At 40.6% G+C, this 20,077-nt stretch overlaps 1 protein-coding gene across 6 annotated transcripts in view; it reads right to left on the reverse strand.

Annotated features, from left to right (window-relative positions):
• KIF4A (kinesin family member 4A) overlaps nt 1-20,077 on the reverse strand; it is a 130,190-nt gene that overhangs the window by 5,162 nt on the left and 104,951 nt on the right. For 3 of the 6 annotated variants that reach the window (XM_024988141.2, XM_024988138.2, XM_024988137.2), the window contains 6 exons: nt 15,373-15,502; nt 14,064-14,234; nt 11,643-11,750; nt 10,566-10,646; nt 10,111-10,209; nt 9,401-9,583 (listed from right to left, as the gene is read on the reverse strand). In XM_024988141.2, coding sequence (XP_024843909.1) covers nt 9,401-9,583; nt 10,111-10,209; nt 10,566-10,646; nt 11,643-11,750; nt 14,064-14,234; nt 15,373-15,502 — 772 coding nt within the window. The remainder of the gene's footprint in view (nt 1-9,400; nt 9,584-10,110; nt 10,210-10,565; nt 10,647-11,642; nt 11,751-14,063; nt 14,235-15,372; nt 15,503-20,077) is intronic. The other 3 variants (XM_005228029.5, XM_005228028.5, NM_001206105.1) reach the window with 1 other exon arrangement.

Here is a 20,077-nt window from a genome sequence, read left to right on the forward strand (position 1 = left end):
CTGGGAGGGATTGGGGGCAGAAGGAGAAGGGGAGGACAGAGGATGAGATGGCTGGATGGTATCACTGACTCAATGGACGTGAGTCTGAGTGAACTCCGGGAGTTGGTGATGGACAGGGAGGCCTGGTGTGCTGCGATTCATGGGGTTGCAAAGAGTCGGACATGACTGAGCGACTGAACTGAGGCACTGTTACAAGCGCTTTCCACATATTAAGCTCATTTTATCAATGTTTCCTTGCACACACATTCAGGAGTTCACTGTGTGCATGTGTTTCATAAAGAGGGCATTATACAAAAAGCGGCGGGTGACCAGCATTACAGGAAGTGATGTTATAAGAGAAATGGTGGAAGAAAATAGGATAGTTTGGCTTGGAACAAATATAGGTGGCAGAGCTCACAGAATGATGGATTAGTCAGAGAAGACCTCAGTGACCACTAAAAGTCTGATTTGATGTATGAAGCCCCACTCTAACATCTCTGGTCTTATTATCCAACGATCTATTTATCCTGAGATAACAGTTTCTATATAAATTCTGACCTCAGGACCCAATTCTGCCATCTGGAATGACATGAAATCAGTTTAACCCCACTTTCACAGCACAGATGTTCAAACCCTAAGTATCATTTTCATTCCCCAGTCCCACTCTGTCCAAATCCTCTCAAAGCTAAATATACCTAGCTCCCTCAATGATTCACCACATGACATGGTTTCCAAGAATTCTCAGCACCTTAGCTATATATCAATTTGTCCAAGTTCATCTTTAATTGTGACATCCAGAAATGAGCACAACTTTCTAAATGTGGTGTGACCATTGTGAAGTAGATTGAGAGAAGCACCTCCCTTGTTATGAACTCAATAGTTCTGGTTATGAGTCCTAAAATTACAGTAACATTTTTTAGCTTGCCATCTTTGTGGATTCATACTGCATTTATAGTTAAATTCAAGCCCTCAACTCTCTTTCATATGGAAAACCATCACCATTGTTCCGTAGTTGTGAAGGTAAAAGAAACCATTAAAACATCTACCCCTCCTTATTATGAGAATATACAGTACTCTATAAAATCTGAAAATCAAAACCATGATTTTTAATATTTAACAACTGCATATGGCCTTTCATTATGTGGAAATGTCAATTTACTTAATCAGTCACCTAATGTTAGATATTAAGATTATTTTGAAAGAAATTTTTTACCATTATAAATCATGTTGTTGCTATGTTGTTGTTGCTAAGTCGCTTCAGTCGTGTCCGACTCTGTGCGACCCCATAGATGGCAGCCCACCAGGCTGCCCTGTCCCTGGGATTCTCCAGGCAAGAACACTGGAGTAGGTTGCCATTTCCTTCTCCAACGCATGAAAGTGAAAAGTGAAAGGGAAGTCTCTCAGTGTCCGACTCTTTGCGACCGCATGGACTACGGCCTACTAGGCTCCTCCGTCCGTGGGATTTTCCAGACAAGAGTGCTGGAGTGGGTTGCCATTGCCTTCTCCAAGAATCATGTTACATACAGCAAATATCCTGGTACATAAATACAATCCAAATCTTACCATGACTGACAAGGGCCCTGATTACCCCTCTGACCTGCCCTTGTACTGCACTCTTTCATTTCTCAGTATCCTCCAGCCACACTGACCTTTTCAGCTGCTCCTTGATAAGCCAAGATCATTCTTACCCTGAGACCTTTGCAGTTACGGTTTCCTTTTCCTGAAATGTTCTGATTTTGTTCCCGGCTTGTTCCTTCACTTTGTTCAGATCTCAGCTTAAATATCTCCTCTTTAGAGAGGCCTCTTCCAAGCATTCTTCCAAAGTACTCTCTTCCTACCCCATCATTCTCTAAGATTTGACTATATTTTTGTTTCATCTCTTATCATCTAAAATTATTTTGTTTCTGGTCACTATGTGTCTCTCTCCACAAGAATGCCTTCAGTTTCATGAGGCCAAGGATCTGACATGTCTGTTTATTATCCTCAGCACCTAGAAGCAGTGCCTGATACATAGTCTGTGCTCAAAAATGATTTATAAATCTTTTTACATATCAATGACTACTTACTTGGTATAAATACCTAGGTGTATAATTACAGGGCTGAAGGAAAGGAACATTTTAAAAAATTTATTTTTAGTTGGAGGATCATTGCTTTACAATGTTGTGTTGGTTTCTGCCATACAACAGCGTGAATCAGCCATACATTACGTTCAGTCGTATCTGATTCTCTGTGACCCCATGGACTGCAGCATGCCAGGCTTCTCTGTCCATCACCAATTCCGGAGCTTGCTCAAACTCATGTCTATCGAGTCAGTGATGCCATCCAACCATCTCAACCTCTGTCATCTCCTTCTTCTCCTGTCTTCAATCTTTCCCAGCATTAGGATTTTTTTTAATGAGTCAGTTCTCTGTATCAGGTAGCCAAAGTACTGGAGTTTCAGCTTCAACATCAGTCCTTCCAATGAATATTCAGGACTGATTTCCTTTAGGATTGACTGGTTTGATCTCTTTGCAGCCCAAGGGACTCTCAAGAGTCTTCTCCAACACCACAGTTCAAAAGCATCAATTCTTCAGTGCTCAGCTTTCTTTAAGGTCCAACTCTCACATCCATACATGACTACTGGAAAAACCACAGCTTTAATTAGATGGACCTTTGTCAGCAAAGTAATATCTCTGCTTTTTAATATGCTGTCCAGGTTGGTCATAGCTTTTCTTCCAAGGAGCAAGCGTCTTTTAATTTCATGGCTGTAGTCACCATCTCCAATGATTTTGGAGCTCCCCAAAATAAAGTCTCTCACTCTTTCCATTGTTTCCCCATGTATTTGCCATGAAGTGATTGGACCAGAGGCCATGATCTTCGTTTTTTCAATGTTGAGTTTTAAGCCAGCTTTTTCACTCTCCTCTGTCACTCTCATCAGAAGGCTCTTTAGTTCCTCTTCGATTTCTGCTATAAGGGTGGTATCATCTGCATATCTGAGGTTATTGATATGTCTCCCAGCAATCTTGATTCCAGCTTGTTTTTCATCTAGCCTGGCATTTAGCATGATGTACTCTGCATATAAGCTAAATAAGCAGGGTGACAATATACAGCGTGACATACTCTTTCTAATTTGAAACCAGTCCATTGTTCCACGTACGGTTCTCACTGTTGCTTCTTGACCAGCATATAGACTTCTCAGGAGGCAGGTCAGGTAGTCTGGTATTGCCATCTCTTGAAGACTTTTCAGCAGTTTGTTGTGATCCACACAATTAAAGGCTTTAGCATAGTCAATGAAACAGAAGTAGATGTTTTTCTGGAATTCTCTTGCTTTTTCTGTGATCAAATGAATGTTGGCAATTTGATCTCTGGTTCCTCTGTCTTTTCTAAAACAGCTTGAAAATCTGGAAGTTCTTGGTTCACGTACTGTTGAAGTCTAGCTTGGAGAATTTTCAGCATTACTTTGCTACCATGTGAGATGAGCACAATTGTGTGGTAGTTTGAACAGTCTTTGACATTGCTCTTCTTTGGGATTAGAATGAAAACTGACCTTTTCCAGTCCTGTGGCCACTGCTGGGTTTTCCAAATTTGCTGGCATATTAAGTGCAGCACTTTCAGAGCATCATCTTTTAGGATTTGAAATAGCTCAACTGGAATTCTATCACCTCCACTAGCTTTGTTCGTAGTGATGCGTCCTAAGGCCCACCTGACCTTGCACTCCAGGATGTCTGGCTCTAGGTGAGTGATCACACCATCATGGTTATCTAGATCATTAAGATCTTTTTTATATAGTTCTTTTGTGTATTCTTGCCACCTCTTAATATCTTCTACTTCTGTTACGTCCATACCATTTCTATCCTTTATTATGCCCATCTTTTCATGAAATGTTCCCTTGGTATCTCTAATTTTCTTGAAGAGATCTCTAATCTTTCCCATTCTATTGTTTTCCTCTATTTCTTTGCAATGATCACTGAGGAAGGCTTTCTTATCTCTCCTTGCTATTCTTTGGAACTCTGCATTCAGATGGATATCTTTCCTTTTCCCCTTTGCCTTTTGCTTTCTCTTCTTTCCTCAGCTATTTGTAAGACCTCCTCAGACAACCATTTTGCCTTCTTGCATTTCTTTTTCTTGGGGATGGTTTTGATCACCACCTCCTATACAATGTCATGAAACTCCATCCATAGTTCTTCAGGCACTCTGTCTATCAGATCTAATCCCTTGAATACATTTGTCACTTCCATTGTATAATCATAAAGGATTTAAGTCATACTTGAATGGTCTAGTGGTTTTCCCTACTTTCTTTAAGTCTGAATTTTACAATAAAGAGTTCGTGATCTGAGCCACAGTCAGCTCCCAGTCTTGTTTTTGCTGACTATATAGAGCTTCTCCATCTTTGGCTACAAAGAATATAATCAATCTGATTTCAATACTGACCATCTGGTGATGTCCATGTGCAGAGTCGTCTTTTGTGTTGTTCTCTTGGCAAAATTCTGTTAGCCTTTGCCCTGCTTCATTTTGTACTCCAAGGCCAAACTTGCCTGTTATTCCAGGTATCTCTTGACTTCCTACTTTTGCATTCTAGTCCCCTACAATGAAAGGGACATCTTTTTTTGGTGTTAGTTCTAGAAGGTCTTGTAGGTCATAGAATCATTCAACTTCACCTTCTTCAGTATTAGTGGTTGGGACAGAGTTGGATTACTGTGATATTGAATGGTTTGCCTTGGAAACAGAGATCATTCTATCATTTTTGAGATTGCAGTCAAGTACTGCATTTCAGACTCTTTTGTTGACTACGAGGGCTACTCCATTCCTTCTAAGGGATTCTTGCCCACAGTAGTAGATATAATGGTCATCTGAATTACACTCTCCTATTCCCGTCCATGAGTCCTAAAATATCAGTGTTCACTCTTGCCATCTCCTGTTTGACTACTTCCAATTTCCCTTGATTCATGGACCTAACATTCCAGGTTCCTATGCAATATTGTTTTTACAGCATTGGGCTTTACTTCCATCACCAGTCACATCTACATCTGGGCATTGTTTTCACTTTGGCTCAGTCTCTTCATTCTTTCTGGAGCTATTTCTCCACTCTTCTCTAGTAGCATATTGGGCACCTACCGACCTGGGGTAGGTCGGTATGACATCTTTCAGTGTCATATCTTTTTGCCTTTTCATACTGGTGGAGAGTTCTGACAAAATGTGGTCCACTGGAGAAGGGAATGGCAAACCACTTCAGTATTTTTCCTTGAGAACCCCATGAATAGTATGAATCAGTCATAAGTATACATATGTCCCCTCCCTTTGAACCTCCCTGCCGATAGGAATATTTTTAAGGCTTCTGATACATATTTGCAAGGTGCTTTCCAGAAAGGTATGACAAGTTACATTTTAACAACAACAGACAGAAATGCCCACCTGTCACCTTTGCCAACACTGGATGTAATAAAACAAAACAAAACCCAACTTGACTCCTTTGAATAAGACAGAGCAAAAGACAGCGTTCTAAGACATGTCCTAGAGATACCTCACCAGAATGACATTGATCCATTGATTGCTATATGTTGGGTATGGTCCTCTGACCATTTACACATTTATCTATCTGCCTCAAAAACACTCTATTACCCAGGCCATGTGTCTTCATTTTATCCATAAGGTTAATGGTAGGAAAGTGGTATCTTAGGGATTGTTATAAGGAAGAACAAGTCAACTTTTACATAGCCAAAGTCTCATTGGGATGATCTATAGGACAGCACACTTTCGCTCAACAAAGTACAACTTTCTAACAGCCACTTGGAATACAATGGGATTCCCTGTGAGACTGTGAGCTTCCCCCTAGTAGACTGCTTGTTTTCAAGCAAGCAGAGGCTAAACACCTGGGAGTGGTATTATAGAACAGTCATGATGTACACGTTAGATGTATTCACATGAATGCCATGTGCACTAGCTGTAACTTCATCCTGTTTTCTCCCAAACCGGGATCAAAATATAAGAGAGGGAGCAAGACCTTGCCACAGACATAATCTCAAATATGATGTATGTGGTATATGTGTGTACACACATGTGTATCACAACTGCTAGCAACCAACCAGCATGTCCCAACACTATAATTGGGAACCACTATAATAGAGAGTCTTTATATAGAGTGGGAAGTAGAAATGAAAGACCTTTGGGGTTCCTTTATGCCAGTGGTTCTCAACCCTGACCATCTAGTGATGTCCATGTGCACATAAGAAATCTCTGGGGAGTTTTTCAAAAATGCCAGATCCCACCTCAGACTAATTAAATCAGAATATCTGGGCATGGTGTCTCAGGCTCCCTGTGTTTAAAAGCTCCCTGGAGGATTCTAATGTGTAACCAGGGTTGAAAATTATTTCTTTAGAGTCTATAGTTCTTCTAGCACTGATTTCAGTGCTATATTATATCTCAGAATGATAAAAAACTGGTAAAAATTGTAACATAAAGAATACCAGGTTAGGAATTAGGAGACTTGGGCTCTAGTCTTATATTCAATACTTGGCATGCCCCTGGACAAGTCACTCCATCCCAGTTCATCTCCATTCTTTTATTACTAGAGACCAGAATATCTGCTCCTTCTTTTCTGCCAAAGGGGACAAATGGGAATATTTGTAATAGTGGTTACAGTGCTTTAATACCAATACTTGCATGGCATTTTATCCTTTACAAGGTGCTCTCACATATATTCCTTCTTTTAACTTCTCAGACACCATATAATACCATATAAAGGTGGTATTATTAAAACCCACATATTAAGAACAACAACAACAAAAACCATATATACAACTTTAACTCAGGATATTCGTGCTGGAGGAGACCTTATATATCACTAGTCTAGTCTCATCCCTTTATTGCATAAATAAGGAATCTGAGGCCCAGAGAGATTGCGTGACCTGCTTAAGGCCATCCAACTAAACAGTGGCAAAGTCAAGACAGAACTCATGTTTACCTGGCTTCTAAGCTATCACTTCTTTATCCTTTGGCATCTCCTTAGTACATATAGGAAATACAGCTGAATGAGGAAACCTATTTTTTCAGCATTAGCTTTGGACAAGTCCTCAGTTTGGTGCTTGCTGCAGTCTCCTGTCCAGATACCTAGTGATTCCGCTGTGTTGCAACAGTAACAATCAGGATGGCCTTCATGCAAAGCATCAAGGTCTAAAGCTGACGTGTCTACAAGTAGTCTGATCAAAGAGCAGTTACAGCATCCATTGTACTTCGAGGTCACCAAAAAAGAGAAACTCAATTGTCAACTTGCCCCCCTTAAAGCCCAATTATATTCTCAAGTTATAAAATCAGAGGGAAAGCCTAGAAAAGAATCATCTCTCAGTGTTTTAGACATAGGATTTATCACTGATAACAATTATTACTTACTTGCAATATTTTGCTATACTTTCATATTTCCTTTTTTAAGCTTATAGCAATAGTGCATATATATATACTTGTGTGTGTGATAGGCATTTCTCAAAGACAAGTATACCCATATTTGCTTCCTATTTGGAAACTCCTTCCCAGGGTTTTAGGTCCTCTACCATTCGTTTCTGTGTGTACTTCTCATCTTTGCTTTCTATTATCTGGCTGACCTTTTCATCAACATTCAGCTCATGCATTCCACTTCAATCACAGTAGACAGCATAAATGTTTGCTGAGTAAATGAATGAAAGACATGTTCTTCCCCATTTTCTCTCAATGTCCCAACTGTTACACTACTACCTCTACTATCAAGACTTTGCAATATGCTATTCATTGTGTCAGAAAATGGTCTCCCAAGACTGTATTTCCCTTTCTTATAATGCAGCAACAGTCTTCTCTTTCATGGCATGTCCTTAAACTCTATCTACCTGGTTTGGCTTTATAGTCACTCTTCAAGGCCCCTCAATCCGTGTCCCTGAGATGAGTAGGTTGAGGTTCTATGTGTACATGCATGCTAAGTCGCTTCAGTCATGTCTGACTCTTTGTGACCTTATGGACTATAGCCCACCAAGCTCCTCTGTCCATGGGATTCTCCAGGCAAGAATAATGGAATGGGCTGCCGTACCCTCCTCCCGGGGATCTTTTTGACCCAGGGATCGAACTCGTGTCTCTTATGTCTCTTGCAGGTTCTTTACCACTTGCACCACCTGGAAAGCCCCGAGGTTCTATGATGCTTCCTATTTGTCTTGTTTTCCATTTAGATTATAAGCTCTCTGAGGCTAAGGATGAGCTCTTAGTTCCACCAAGAGCACATGGTGATTTTGTTGCATTCCTAATGACTTTGCAAATGATTTAATGCCATCACAATGGTCTAGTTCTCATGACTTGCTTCTCTCTGGTGTTTGTGGCTTTACAAGGCTCAGTTCCCCAGTGCACTATCAGCTAATGAAATTGAGTAACCTTCTAGGAATCCAGCTAAGGTAATTTGTGAGCTGTTCTCTGCAAGTGGAATGTGACTGCAGGGCACAGTTAGGGTAATAGTGAACTGTAAGGCCTGGGAAGTTAGTGTTTCAACATAAAACATCTAGGTTTGGTAAATATGTAGCATTGTAAGTAAAGCACGTGTAAGTAAATAGCTGCTGCTGCTAAGTCGCTTCAGTCGTGTCCGACTCTGTGCAACCCCATAGATGGCAGCCCACCAGGCGCCCCCATCCCTGGGATTCTCCAGGCAAGAACACTGGAGTGGGTTGCCATTTCCTTCTCCAATGCATGAAAGTGAAAAGTGAAAGTGAAGCTGCTCAGTCGTGTCCGACTCTTAGCGACCCCATGGACTGCAGCCCACCAGGCTCCTCCGTCCATGGGATTTTCCAGGCAAGAGTACTGGAGTGGGGTGCCACTGCCATCTCCAGTAAGTAAATAGAGCATGTCTCAAAGTCAGATTGTTCCTAACTAGCCTTAACTTTGGTATGTTTGATTTTAAAGTTGGTCTGTGGTTTTTACTCATTTGACCATGGTGTGGTAAAATAAACTGGACTTGGAGTCAGAACATTTGATTTCAAGTCCTGACTCTCACTTGGTTTTATGTCTCTGGGCAAGGTCACTTCACTCTCCTGAGTCTTAGATCCAGCTGTAAAATACAAACAGTAAACACTTCACTGGATTCTTTTTTTTTTTTTTTGGTGACAATGAAAAGAGGTAACATATGAGAATAGTTCATAAACTGTAAAGTGCTATAAAAATGTGAAAGGTTATTATGATCACACTGGAACCAGTTTCAGTGAGACGGTATAGAACACTACTACCTGTTCAGACTGGGTAAGAATCTGAAAACATGAAAAGAACCCCTCTGTGCACCCAGGAAGCCCTCTCAATTAGCCCTGGGTTCCATATAGAGCTTGCCCAATGAACACCCCTCAGTGGAGCCAGTGCCTCTGAATAGGATCGAGGGGCTGGCACATTCTCACTGGCAGTGAAGACTAATGAATAGAACTCCTGAAAGAGATGAGCTGCCTCCTACCCCTTGGATGTTCTTCTTGGACACCTTAACTAATTTTGTTGGCTTCCATTCCTCATCATTCCCATCGCCGTCATCATCATCATTGTCCTCAGGTTCATTCACGGAATATTCCGAACAGTATTTTAGATCTTCGATGTCCATGCTTTGCTCCAAAAACTTTTCTTTAAAACGGGAAGGTTTGGGCTAAGAAAAAAGGTTTGGAATGGTTATTTAACTAAGAACAACAACAACACATGGATCCTATCTTCTCAGTAGCTGCTGCCAGCTACATTCTCAGAGCATAGATTTTAGACGCCCTCAAAGATACCCCACTTGGCTTTACCAATCAGAATAAAATTCTGCTTTAGCCTTTGACCTTACAGTCTTTGAAGGGAAAGAAACTGAAGGGACAGAGGCTGAGTAATCTGAGGGAGGAGGGAGAGACTCATGATATGATAAGTATCTTTAGATGGACAGCTGAACACTGCTCTTTGTTCCTCCTCCTCAGCTGTGTTGCATAATGCCTGTACATGGCCTAAAGACAGGCTTCTAGGGAGGGAGAAAGTCTATTTTTCTCAAGATTGAACTTCAGTTTTATCTGGGACTCCAAGGAAACTTGAGATGCTGGAATGTGGGAATTTTAACTCTCAACCACTCCTAAAAAGGTGATTTTTGCACACTCACCACAAACCTTGGCTATGCAAAGGTATCACAGGCACTGAGTAGTTTACCTTAGGTGGGATATATTCAAAAGAAGAGTCTGGAGACAGAAGGGTATCCTTAGGAAGATGAGATTTTTGTTTGCTGGCTACTTGGAGGAGGTTCAGTTTCTATTTGAAAAGAAAAGACAAAGTATACTTTTCAGGGAAGCTTCTGAGTGTTCATGGATGAAACATAGAATCCTAATTAGCTTAATTTTAAGCCATGGTAAAGTGAGGCCAGATAATAGCAAAGTAGGTTGAAGGATTCCCACTTCACAGGATCAGTATTAGATTTAGAAAGGAGCAAATTTAAATATGTCTTTTATATCATCTGAAATGCACATGACTGTATCACATGGAAACTAGATGAAGACCTCATAAAATAGAGCCAAGTCACTGTATATACTAGGAGGTGCTCCCAAGGGCTGGTCTCAGTTGCAACAGGGTCTTCCAGGGCTTATTAAATGGGTGGGAAGCTGCAGTACCTGCTTCATGAGTTCATTCTCTCGCAGAAGCTGCTGATTTTGCTCACACACTTCCCGCATCTTCTCAAGTTCTTCATCCTGCTTCCAGATAATGCAGTGATAGGTGGGGTTATTTTGGGTACTACATATGGGTTACCAAAGAACTCAGAGATGAAAACACACTACTGCCAAGTTGCTGGCGGCAGATGGTTTTTGCACAGCAGGCATTGGCACCCAGAAAAATGCCTGATCCCGACCAATTCCTAGATGTCCTGAATGCCACCTCTATTCCAACATTCCCAAGCAGCCATGACCACACTCGCAGGAAGCATGGGCGCTGCCCTATACACCTTCTTCATTTTTTTCTATTTTCTAGCCTCATATCCCTTATTTACATCAGGATGCCAATAAAGAAACCCACCCAGAGAGTCAGCTGTTTCTTTGACATCTTTGGATGCTTTTGTCCATGCTTCTCAACACAGATTAAGAAGTGTATTTGCTGCACTAATGAGCCTGAATAAACTTTCTTGGCACTTAAGACAACTGGATTCATGTACATGACCTTAACAAGTTTGGTTATGTCTTCAATGAGAGGTGCCAAGGAAAACTTAGAGACTGGTGGTTCAGGAAAAAGATGCTAAGTTGGATAAAATAGTGCTCCAACATGCTATTAAAGGGTGTGGTGTTTCCAGACTCTGGAAGAAATGCAGACCCCAGGCATTTTACAAACATGTCAGGTCTTAACTCATAGCAGGCACAGAAAGAGAGAGCTAAATGCCCCTAGGATTCTACTGGATGATTTAACTTTCTCAACTCTTTAGAGCTCAGGGTTGAGAGAAAGAACGAGGAGGCCTTAAAGTCTGGTACGAAGTATATACTTTCATTTCTGTACCAAAACAGAGGTTATCCTATGTAGGGCTACATCCTAAACATCCCTAAATTGACCAAATAGGGCTAACAAAGCAATAGAGGCTACCATTATAAACTTCTTTTCAGTAGGCAATTTTTTCTGCAGGTTAAACAATGGTCTAAATCAGATAGAGTTCTAAGTCAGGCCTGTGGACCCCATCTCTGGAGAGCTTTGCCTCATGTCCGTACCTGACACTTCAGGGTGTTCAGCAGCTGTTGTTCCTTTTCACTGACTGACTCTTCTAGCTGCTTCTCCGCCATCTGGCTTTGTTGCAGCTGACTGAGGAGGTACAGCACCTAGAGAAAAATACAACCCAATGGTACCAAAGGAATAAGAGGAAAAAGGAATTTCAGTTTATTCCAATAAAGGACAGAAATGGTATGGACCTAACAGAAGCAGAAGATATTAAGAAGAGGTGGCAAGAACACACAGAACTGTACAAAAAAGATCTTCATGACCCAGATAATCACAATGGTGTGATCACTCACCTAGAGCCAGACATCCTGGAATGTGAAGTCAAGTAGGCCTGAGGAAGCATCACTACAAAGCTAGTGGAGGTGATAGAATTCCAGTGGAGCTATTTCAAATCCTGAAAGATGATGCTATGAAAATGCTGCACTCAATATGCCAGTAAATTTGGAAAACTCAGCAGTGGCCACAGGACTGGAAAAGGTCAGTTTTCATTCCAATCCCAAAGAAAGGCAATGCCAAAGAATGCTCAAACTACTCACAATTGCACTCATCTCACACACTAGTAAAGTAATGCTCAAAATTTTCCAAGCCAGGCTTCAGCAATATGTGAACCGTGAACTTACTGATGTTCAAGCTGGTTTCAGAAAAGGCAGAGGAACCAGAGATCAAATTGCCAACGTCCACTGGATCATCGAAAAAGCAAGAGAGTTCCAGAAAGACATCTATTTCTGCTTTATTGACTATGCCAAAGCCTTTGACTGTGTGGATCACAATACACTGTGGAAAATTCTGAAAGAGATGGGAATACCAGATCACCTGACCTACCTCTTGAGAAATCTGTATGCAGGTCAGGAAGCAAGAGTTAGAACTGGACATGGAACAACAGACTGGTTCCAAATAGGAAAAAGAGTAGGTCAAGGCTGTATATTGTTACCCTGCTTATTTAATTTATATGCAGAGTACATCACGAGAAACACTGGGCTGGATGAAGCACAAGCTGGAATCAAGATTGCTGGGAGAAATATCAATAACCTCAGATATGCAGAAATTGAAGAATAACCTTATGGCACCTTTGTGGCATAAATTGAAGAACTAAAGAGCCTCTTGATGAAAGTGAAAGGAGAGTGAAAAAGTTGGCTTAAAGCTCAACATTCAAAAAACTAAGATCGTGGCATCCAGTCCCATCACTTTATGGCAAATAGATGGGGGAACAATGGGAACAGCGAGAGACTATTTTTTTGGGCTCCAAAATCACTGCAGATGGTGACTGCAGCCATGAAATTAAAAGACGCTTACTCCTTGGCAGGAAAGTTATGACCAACCTAGACAGCATATTAAAAAGCAGAGACATTACTTTACCAACAAAGGTCTGTCTCGTCAGGGCTATGGTTTTTCCAGTAGTCATGTATGGATGTGAGAGTTGGATTATAAAGGAAGCTGAGTGCTGAAGAATTGATGCTTTTGAAGTGTGGTGTTGTAGAAGACTCTTGAGAGTCCCTTGGACTGCAAAGAGATCCAACCAGTCCATCCTAAAGGAGATCAGTCCTGAGTGTTCATTGGAAGGACTGATGTTGAAGCTGAAACTCCAATACTTTGGCCACCTGATGTGAAGAGCTGACTCATTTGAAAAGACCCTGATGCTGGGAAAGATTGAAGGCAGGAAGAAAAGGGGATGACAGAGGATGAGATGGGTAGATGGCATCACCGACCCAATCGAGATGAGTTTGAGTAGACTCTGGGAGTTGGTGATGGACAGGAAGGTCTGGCATGCTGTGGTCCATGGGGTCACAAAGAGTCAGACATGACTAAGCAACTGAACTGAACTGAACTGATGCAGTTATTCCTCTGTGATTTCAAAGAAAATTATTCTCTTTTACTCTCATGGCTTGAAGTAGTAAGAATAGCCACAGTATTATCAGCATGTTCATCTTGGTATTAAAGTTGGAGCTTAAGGGACTTCCCAGTGGTCCAGTGGTTAAGAATCCACCTGCCAATGCAGGGAATATGGGTTTGATCCCTGGTTGGGAAACTAAGATCCCACACGCCATGAGGCAATTAAGCTTGTGTACCACAACTACTGAGCCCACGTGCTCTGGAACCCTTGGGCCACAAATACAGAGAAGCCCGTGTGCTGCAACGAAAGATTCTGCATGCTGCAAATAAGACCTGGGACAGCCAAATAAATAAGTAGATAAATATTAAAAAAAAAAAATTGGAAGCTAAGAGCCACTGTCACTGGGACATGTAAACTTAGATAGGTCATTTTTCTGTTTCTGGTTTCTTGTTGGCAAAGATTGGAAAAGACTACATGGCCTTTTGAAGGAAACTTCATACCTCCCACTATTATTATTTTAAACCAACAACAGAAAGCAACGATGGTTTGTTTCTCAGTATGGCTTCTTGGCTTGCCAGCTTACCCTCTCTTGGTGCTGTTGTTCCATTCTCACCAGCTCTGCCTGTAACTCTGCTTCTATTTCAGCAAAATGATTTCGTTCCTCAAACAGCATCTTCTGCATGTCAGCATGGCTGGCCTTGTTCTGTTTCAGGTTGCTTTCAAGCTTGCTGACCTGTATTTTGGAGGAGACCAGCTGGAAGGGATAAAAGAAGATCAGTTTATTTGGAGAACGGTCACCTTTCCCCATTCATTAGGCAGGAAAATATCAGCTTTCTTGAAACTGACTGAGAAATATTCTTCCATTTCCAAGTCTAGTCTTATTTTTTCATGTCATATGGATTCTACCATTGAATAGTAACAACACCATTCAAACCAAGAGCCCAGACAGTTATCTGCTGAGATAGGTATCCTAGAGCTGGAAGCCACCACTAAGGTCATTTAATCTTTTGTTCTACTTCAAGGCAAGAATGAATCTAACACAAAGAGTATAAGACAAATCCAAATTCTGATATTCAAAAAGTTCTTCCTTAATTTTAAAGAGAAATCCATAAGTCACACCCTTATGGCTAATTATGTCTCATTTCAGAATGCCTGTGTTCACATGTTGGAACTCGTAGACACATTAGCTGAAACTGCAACTTTGGCTCTTTAGGTTAGATTGATATCCTATAGTGACCTAGTTTTATATTCTCTACTAGTCCAGATGGTGAATATCAAAAATACCAGTGTTCACAAGACTAATAAGGATTTCCTTAGTAGGATAAATCTGCTAATCCAACACAAAAATGTATAAAGGATAGCATTGCTCAAACTTGCAGAGTTAGAGTTTGTATGCTTGCCTTAATCACCAGAGGTGATCAATTTTAATTCCTTTTGTGACAATGGATGATGATACATTATTTTAAGGTCAGTAAAGACGGATTTTCTTTAAATGAATCTTTATATGTCAAAGGTTTTGTCTCTCCTAGATTGTACTTAAAACTTTCTGAATACATATCAGGTGTGTTTTAAAAAGTAGTATAGTATAATATTTTATGTTTGATCAGTGGCCTACTATGTTATCTTAAACTTTTCATAACAGTGAACATTATTGAACACCTGTTACATGCCAGGCATGAGTATCAGCTTGCAAGTTATATATATATATTTTAAGTGACCAGGCTGTACTTGCTCACACAAACCTTTACCCATAAAACTATTTCTCTAATGATAGTGTCATTGTGGTTTCTACCAAGAACAGTGGCAATAGCACTATGACAATATTCCAGGCTAACATCTTACTTCAAACCACCAAACCAGACCCCTAATAGCTGATAGGAAGAAATATTTACTTCTCCAGTTAAGTATTTCAGGGCACACTTGGCTTCCAGAATGGTAGCAATATTCTCCCAGCGGTGTTTTAGTCTGTCTTCACTTTCTGCGTCCAGCAGCTTCTGCTGTAGGTCAGCAATCTGAGCACTCCTTCAGGGAAAGAAACAGTGTGCCTTATTGCTAGTAGCCTCAACATCAAGGAAAGGGAAGAGCTCTAAGGAGAAACTTCAAATACTTTTATGGACAGAGGTATCAGTTAAATATCACTTAAATAATGACTGAGTCATCTGGTTAGGATTTTATACAGTATCTCAAATCTTGTTATAAAGGGACTCTAAGACTATCCAAATGTTTTTATTTTATTAAATACTGGTTGAAATAAGTGGGTCATACAGTGGGCTTGGAAAGATTTGTTTTAGTGAGGCTTTTGTTGTAGCACATTGTCTATAATATGACTTTGTCTTGAGGCCATATAAGCTGGAATTGTGACATGGTGGCTCATATTTACAAGGATAAGATTCAGGTTAGAGACTTTAAGGAAAACTCAAAAGAATGAACAGGTGAATGCTCTTTGATGGAATTGAACATCAAATACATACCTATGGCTGGTGTTGTGAGAAGTTGTCTTAAAGCACTTGCCAAAGGACTGAGAAGTTTCTAAGAAAACTAGATACCATGATACTGGTTATAGCTTCCAGATACTTTATGATCAATTATGGCCTGAGACCAAGGTCTGCATAATATTTCAGTTTAATCAATAGCTTCTTTCTCAAATTTGCTAGGTGTCCAGTGAGAGGGAGTGTACTGGCATGTGTGTAACATGCTGCTGCTGCTGCTAAGTCACTTCAGTCGTGTCCGACTCTGTGCAACTCCATAGACGGCAGCCCACCAGGCTCCCCCGTCCCTGGGATTCTTCAGGCAAGAACAATGGAGTGGGTTGCCATTTCCTTCTCCAATGCATGAAAGTGAAAAGTGAAAGGGAAGTCGCTCAGTCGTGTCTGACTCTTCGCAACCGCATGGACTGCAGCCTACCAGGCTCCTCCGTCCATGGGATTTTCCAGGCAAGAGTGCTGGAGTGGGGTGCCATCGCCTTCTCCAGTGTGTAACATGCAATAAGGTACTATAAAGAAAATGGATACTAAAATAATCTGAGACAGCAGTTCTTAACTTTTTGGGTCCCAGGACCCCTTGACACTCTTAAAAATTATTGAGGACCTCTAAGAAATTCTGCTCATATACATTTTATCTATAGATATTTACACTATTAGAAAGTAAAAGTGAGAAAAATATTTATTAATTCACTTAAGGTCAAAATAATCCATTATATATTAACAATTAGATCTCCAGTGACACTGTTTCCAAATAAAGTCACATTCTAAGGTCTGAGAAGGACATGAACGTGTGTGTGTGTGCATGTCTTTCTCTCTCTCTCTCTCTCTCTCACACACATACACACACACACACACACAAAACAACATTTTCCAATACAAAAAACAATGCAGTAAGAAGGGTGAGATTGTTTTACACTGACATATCTCTGTAATGTATGGCTCAGTAGAAGACAGCTGGATTCTCGCATGTCCCTCTGCATTTAATCTTTTGTGACATGTTCTGGTTGATGTAAATGAAGGTAGTCTGGCCACACATGGATATGTAGTTGGACAAGAGAGGAGCATTTTAATTTAATTTTAGCCTCACTGCACAGCTTGTGGGATCTTAGTTCCCTGACCAGGGATTGAACCCAGGGCACTGCAGTGAAAGTATGGAGTCCTAACCACTGTACCACCTGGAAATTCCTGGGAAATTCCTCAATAAAACTGTGGATATTCTTCTTTGAGACTACACCAAAACCCAACAAGTTCCTTAAAAGAGTTGAAATGTAGTTACTTGCCAACTGAATGGATCTTTTACTCTTACGTGATTCTGTAACATGTCATTTGGACGGTCATACAGAACCTTCAAATCAACACATTTTGTTACACAACAGAAATGAGATAACAAATGTTAAGATCACTACTGGGTGCATTAGAAAAGTTATGTAAAACTGTCAAGTTAACAGTGATGGATACACATCATACACAAAATCTAAGTTTTGCGTGAAAGCTCAAATTTTATTTTTGGTGACAAACACTGACAGTTGTTTTCCTTGATGTAACAGGCTCACTCTGCTCATTTTTGAGAAAATGTCTGCCAAGTACCCAAGTCTGAATAACCATACTTTGTCTGTCAGTAGTTCTTTCAAGTAAAACTGATGTTCTGTGAAAAAAGAGGCCTGTCAAGCTCACACCTCAAACTGCACAAATGCTTTTCCTTGAGACAAACATCAGCCTTTGACGTCAGCACAAGTGCTTTATGCATTCTTCCCATTCCGTCACTCGGAACATTATAAAGATCTGAACTCAAGAGTTGAGATTTTAAAAAATTAACAATTTTTATTGTTTTATCACAGCCATTCTTGAGTAAAACTGACTTTTAAAAAAATGAGAGTGTGTGATGATGAAGTATTCAATGATTGCTAGTACAGGTTTGTGCTGGGCTTCTCAGGTGGTGCTAGTGGTAAAGCACCCGCCTGCTAATGCAGGAGACGTAAGAGATGCGGGTTCAATTCCTGGGTTGGGAAGATCCACTGGAGGAGGGCATGGTAACTCACTTCAGTATTCTTGCCTGGAGAATCCCATGGCCAGAGGAGCCTGGCAGGCTATGGTCCATGGGGTCGCAAAGAGTCAGACATGAATGAGTGACTGAGCACAACATGTGGCACAGGTTTGTGCCATTGCTTTGATTCAAGCCAAGGTGCTAGCAGTTTTGTCCACTATTGCTTTGGCATTATTATGGCAAATGTCAATACAGTAAAAATGGCAAACAAGTTCTTAATATTATTATAAAAACAGGGAGTCACATAGGTTCCCTGAAAGGGTCTCAGAGATGCCCAGGAGACTGTACACCATACTTTGAGAACCCTGGTCTAATATGTGGTCCTTTCCTTCAACAAGCTTACAATCTGTCTAGATTGACAAGACTAATAGATGTAAAATAATCAATAAATATAAAGATAACATATATCATCTGTACTACATGACTGAGTACTGTAATTTCTGAAGGAGTTTAGAGAAGAGGAAAATTAGTGAGGGATGAAGAGTCAGGGAAGGCTTCTTGGAAGAGGTGGGCCAGAACACTAGAGTTGTTTTATCTATCAAATGCCCTTTCCTATCTTTAGAGAAATTCCTTTGATTAAACTCACCTTGGTCTAATTGCACTCTACCTGGCACCTGCCCTACATTTATATAATCATTTACTTATGCACAATGGTGTGCAGGTAAACGTTTAACAAACAGCACCTAAAAATACCAGATCTGATTTGTAGCCTTTGCTAGTTTCCATAGTGTAAATATTCTCACCACGAGCGATTGTAAGCTATCAACAGTTTACAGCATACCTGAAATTTTAACAAACAATTTCAACACACCACTGTCAGTCAACATAATGTTTCTACTTGAGAGCAAGGACAATGCCATCTATACTTTCTATATATCCCAACTACATCTAGTGTAGCACAAAGTGAAGTAAAGTGAAGTCACTCAGTCGTGTCCAACTCTTTGTGACCCCATGGACTGTAGCCTATCAGGTTCCTCTGTCCATGGGATTTTCCAGGCAAGAATACTGGAGTGGGTTGCCATTTCCTTCTCCAAGTGTAGCACAAAGCAGAACATCAATTGCTGAGTGACTTAAAGACATATCCGAAGATATACAGCTAGTGTGTGTTGCTGAAAACAAATTAAATGATCTCCAAGGTCTTCTGGGCAATAAAATTCTATTATACCTAAGACAGTATAAAATATCTATCAAAGTTCTGTTACTTATAGATTTCATAGATATTTAAAAGACAGTAATAGTGATTAAAGAGAAGAGCATTTACCAAGCACTTCTAAGATGCCAAGTTCTGTGTTAAGTACTTTACTTTCTATTTATTTTTTTTGGCTGTGCTGAGTCTTAGTTGCTTTGCACAGGCTTTCTCTAGTTGCAGTGAGTGGGGGTTACGCTTTGCTGAGGTGCTTGGGCTACTCATTGTGGTGGCTTCTCCTGCTGTGGAGCACAGGCTGCAGGTGCGTGGGCCTCAGTAGTTGTAGCACACAGGCTCAGTCGTTGTGGCATCTGGGCCCTAGAGAGCACGGGCTCCAGCAGTTGTGGTGCATGGGCTTAGTTGCTCTGAGGCATGTGGAATCTTCCTGGACTATAGATTGAACCTGTGTCCCTTGCATTGGCAGGAGGATTCCTTTCCACTGAGCCACTGGGGAAGTCCTATACTTTACTTTCTAATCTCGTTTAATGCTCATGATAGTTTACTTATGCATTTTATCTACTTTGCTGATGATCTCTAAAATTCTTTCTCCCAGGTTGTTGATCTTCTGGTATCATTTATTGGGTTCCTCTAAAGTTTTGTTTTTTGTCAGTTCTTGTGATATATCATGGACTTCCCTGGTGGCTCAGACACTAAAGATTTGGAATTAGATAAAATGGGTTTCAAATCCTGGTTCTTTATAATCTTTAGCAAATTTTTAAAGATCTTTCAACTTTAGATCTCTAAAGTAAGAAGAGAAGAATGATGCTTATCTTATAACGTATATATCTCACAGAGAGACTGAATGAGAAAATGTATCTAACATGCCTAGTGAAGTGTATAGTTCAAAAAATCACTATTTTCTCTTGTTTCTCCCACATCACAAA

Source organism: Bos taurus, chromosome X (genome assembly GCF_002263795.3).
Source record: "Bos taurus isolate L1 Dominette 01449 registration number 42190680 breed Hereford chromosome X, ARS-UCD2.0, whole genome shotgun sequence".
NCBI lineage: Eukaryota > Metazoa > Chordata > Mammalia > Artiodactyla > Bovidae > Bos > Bos taurus.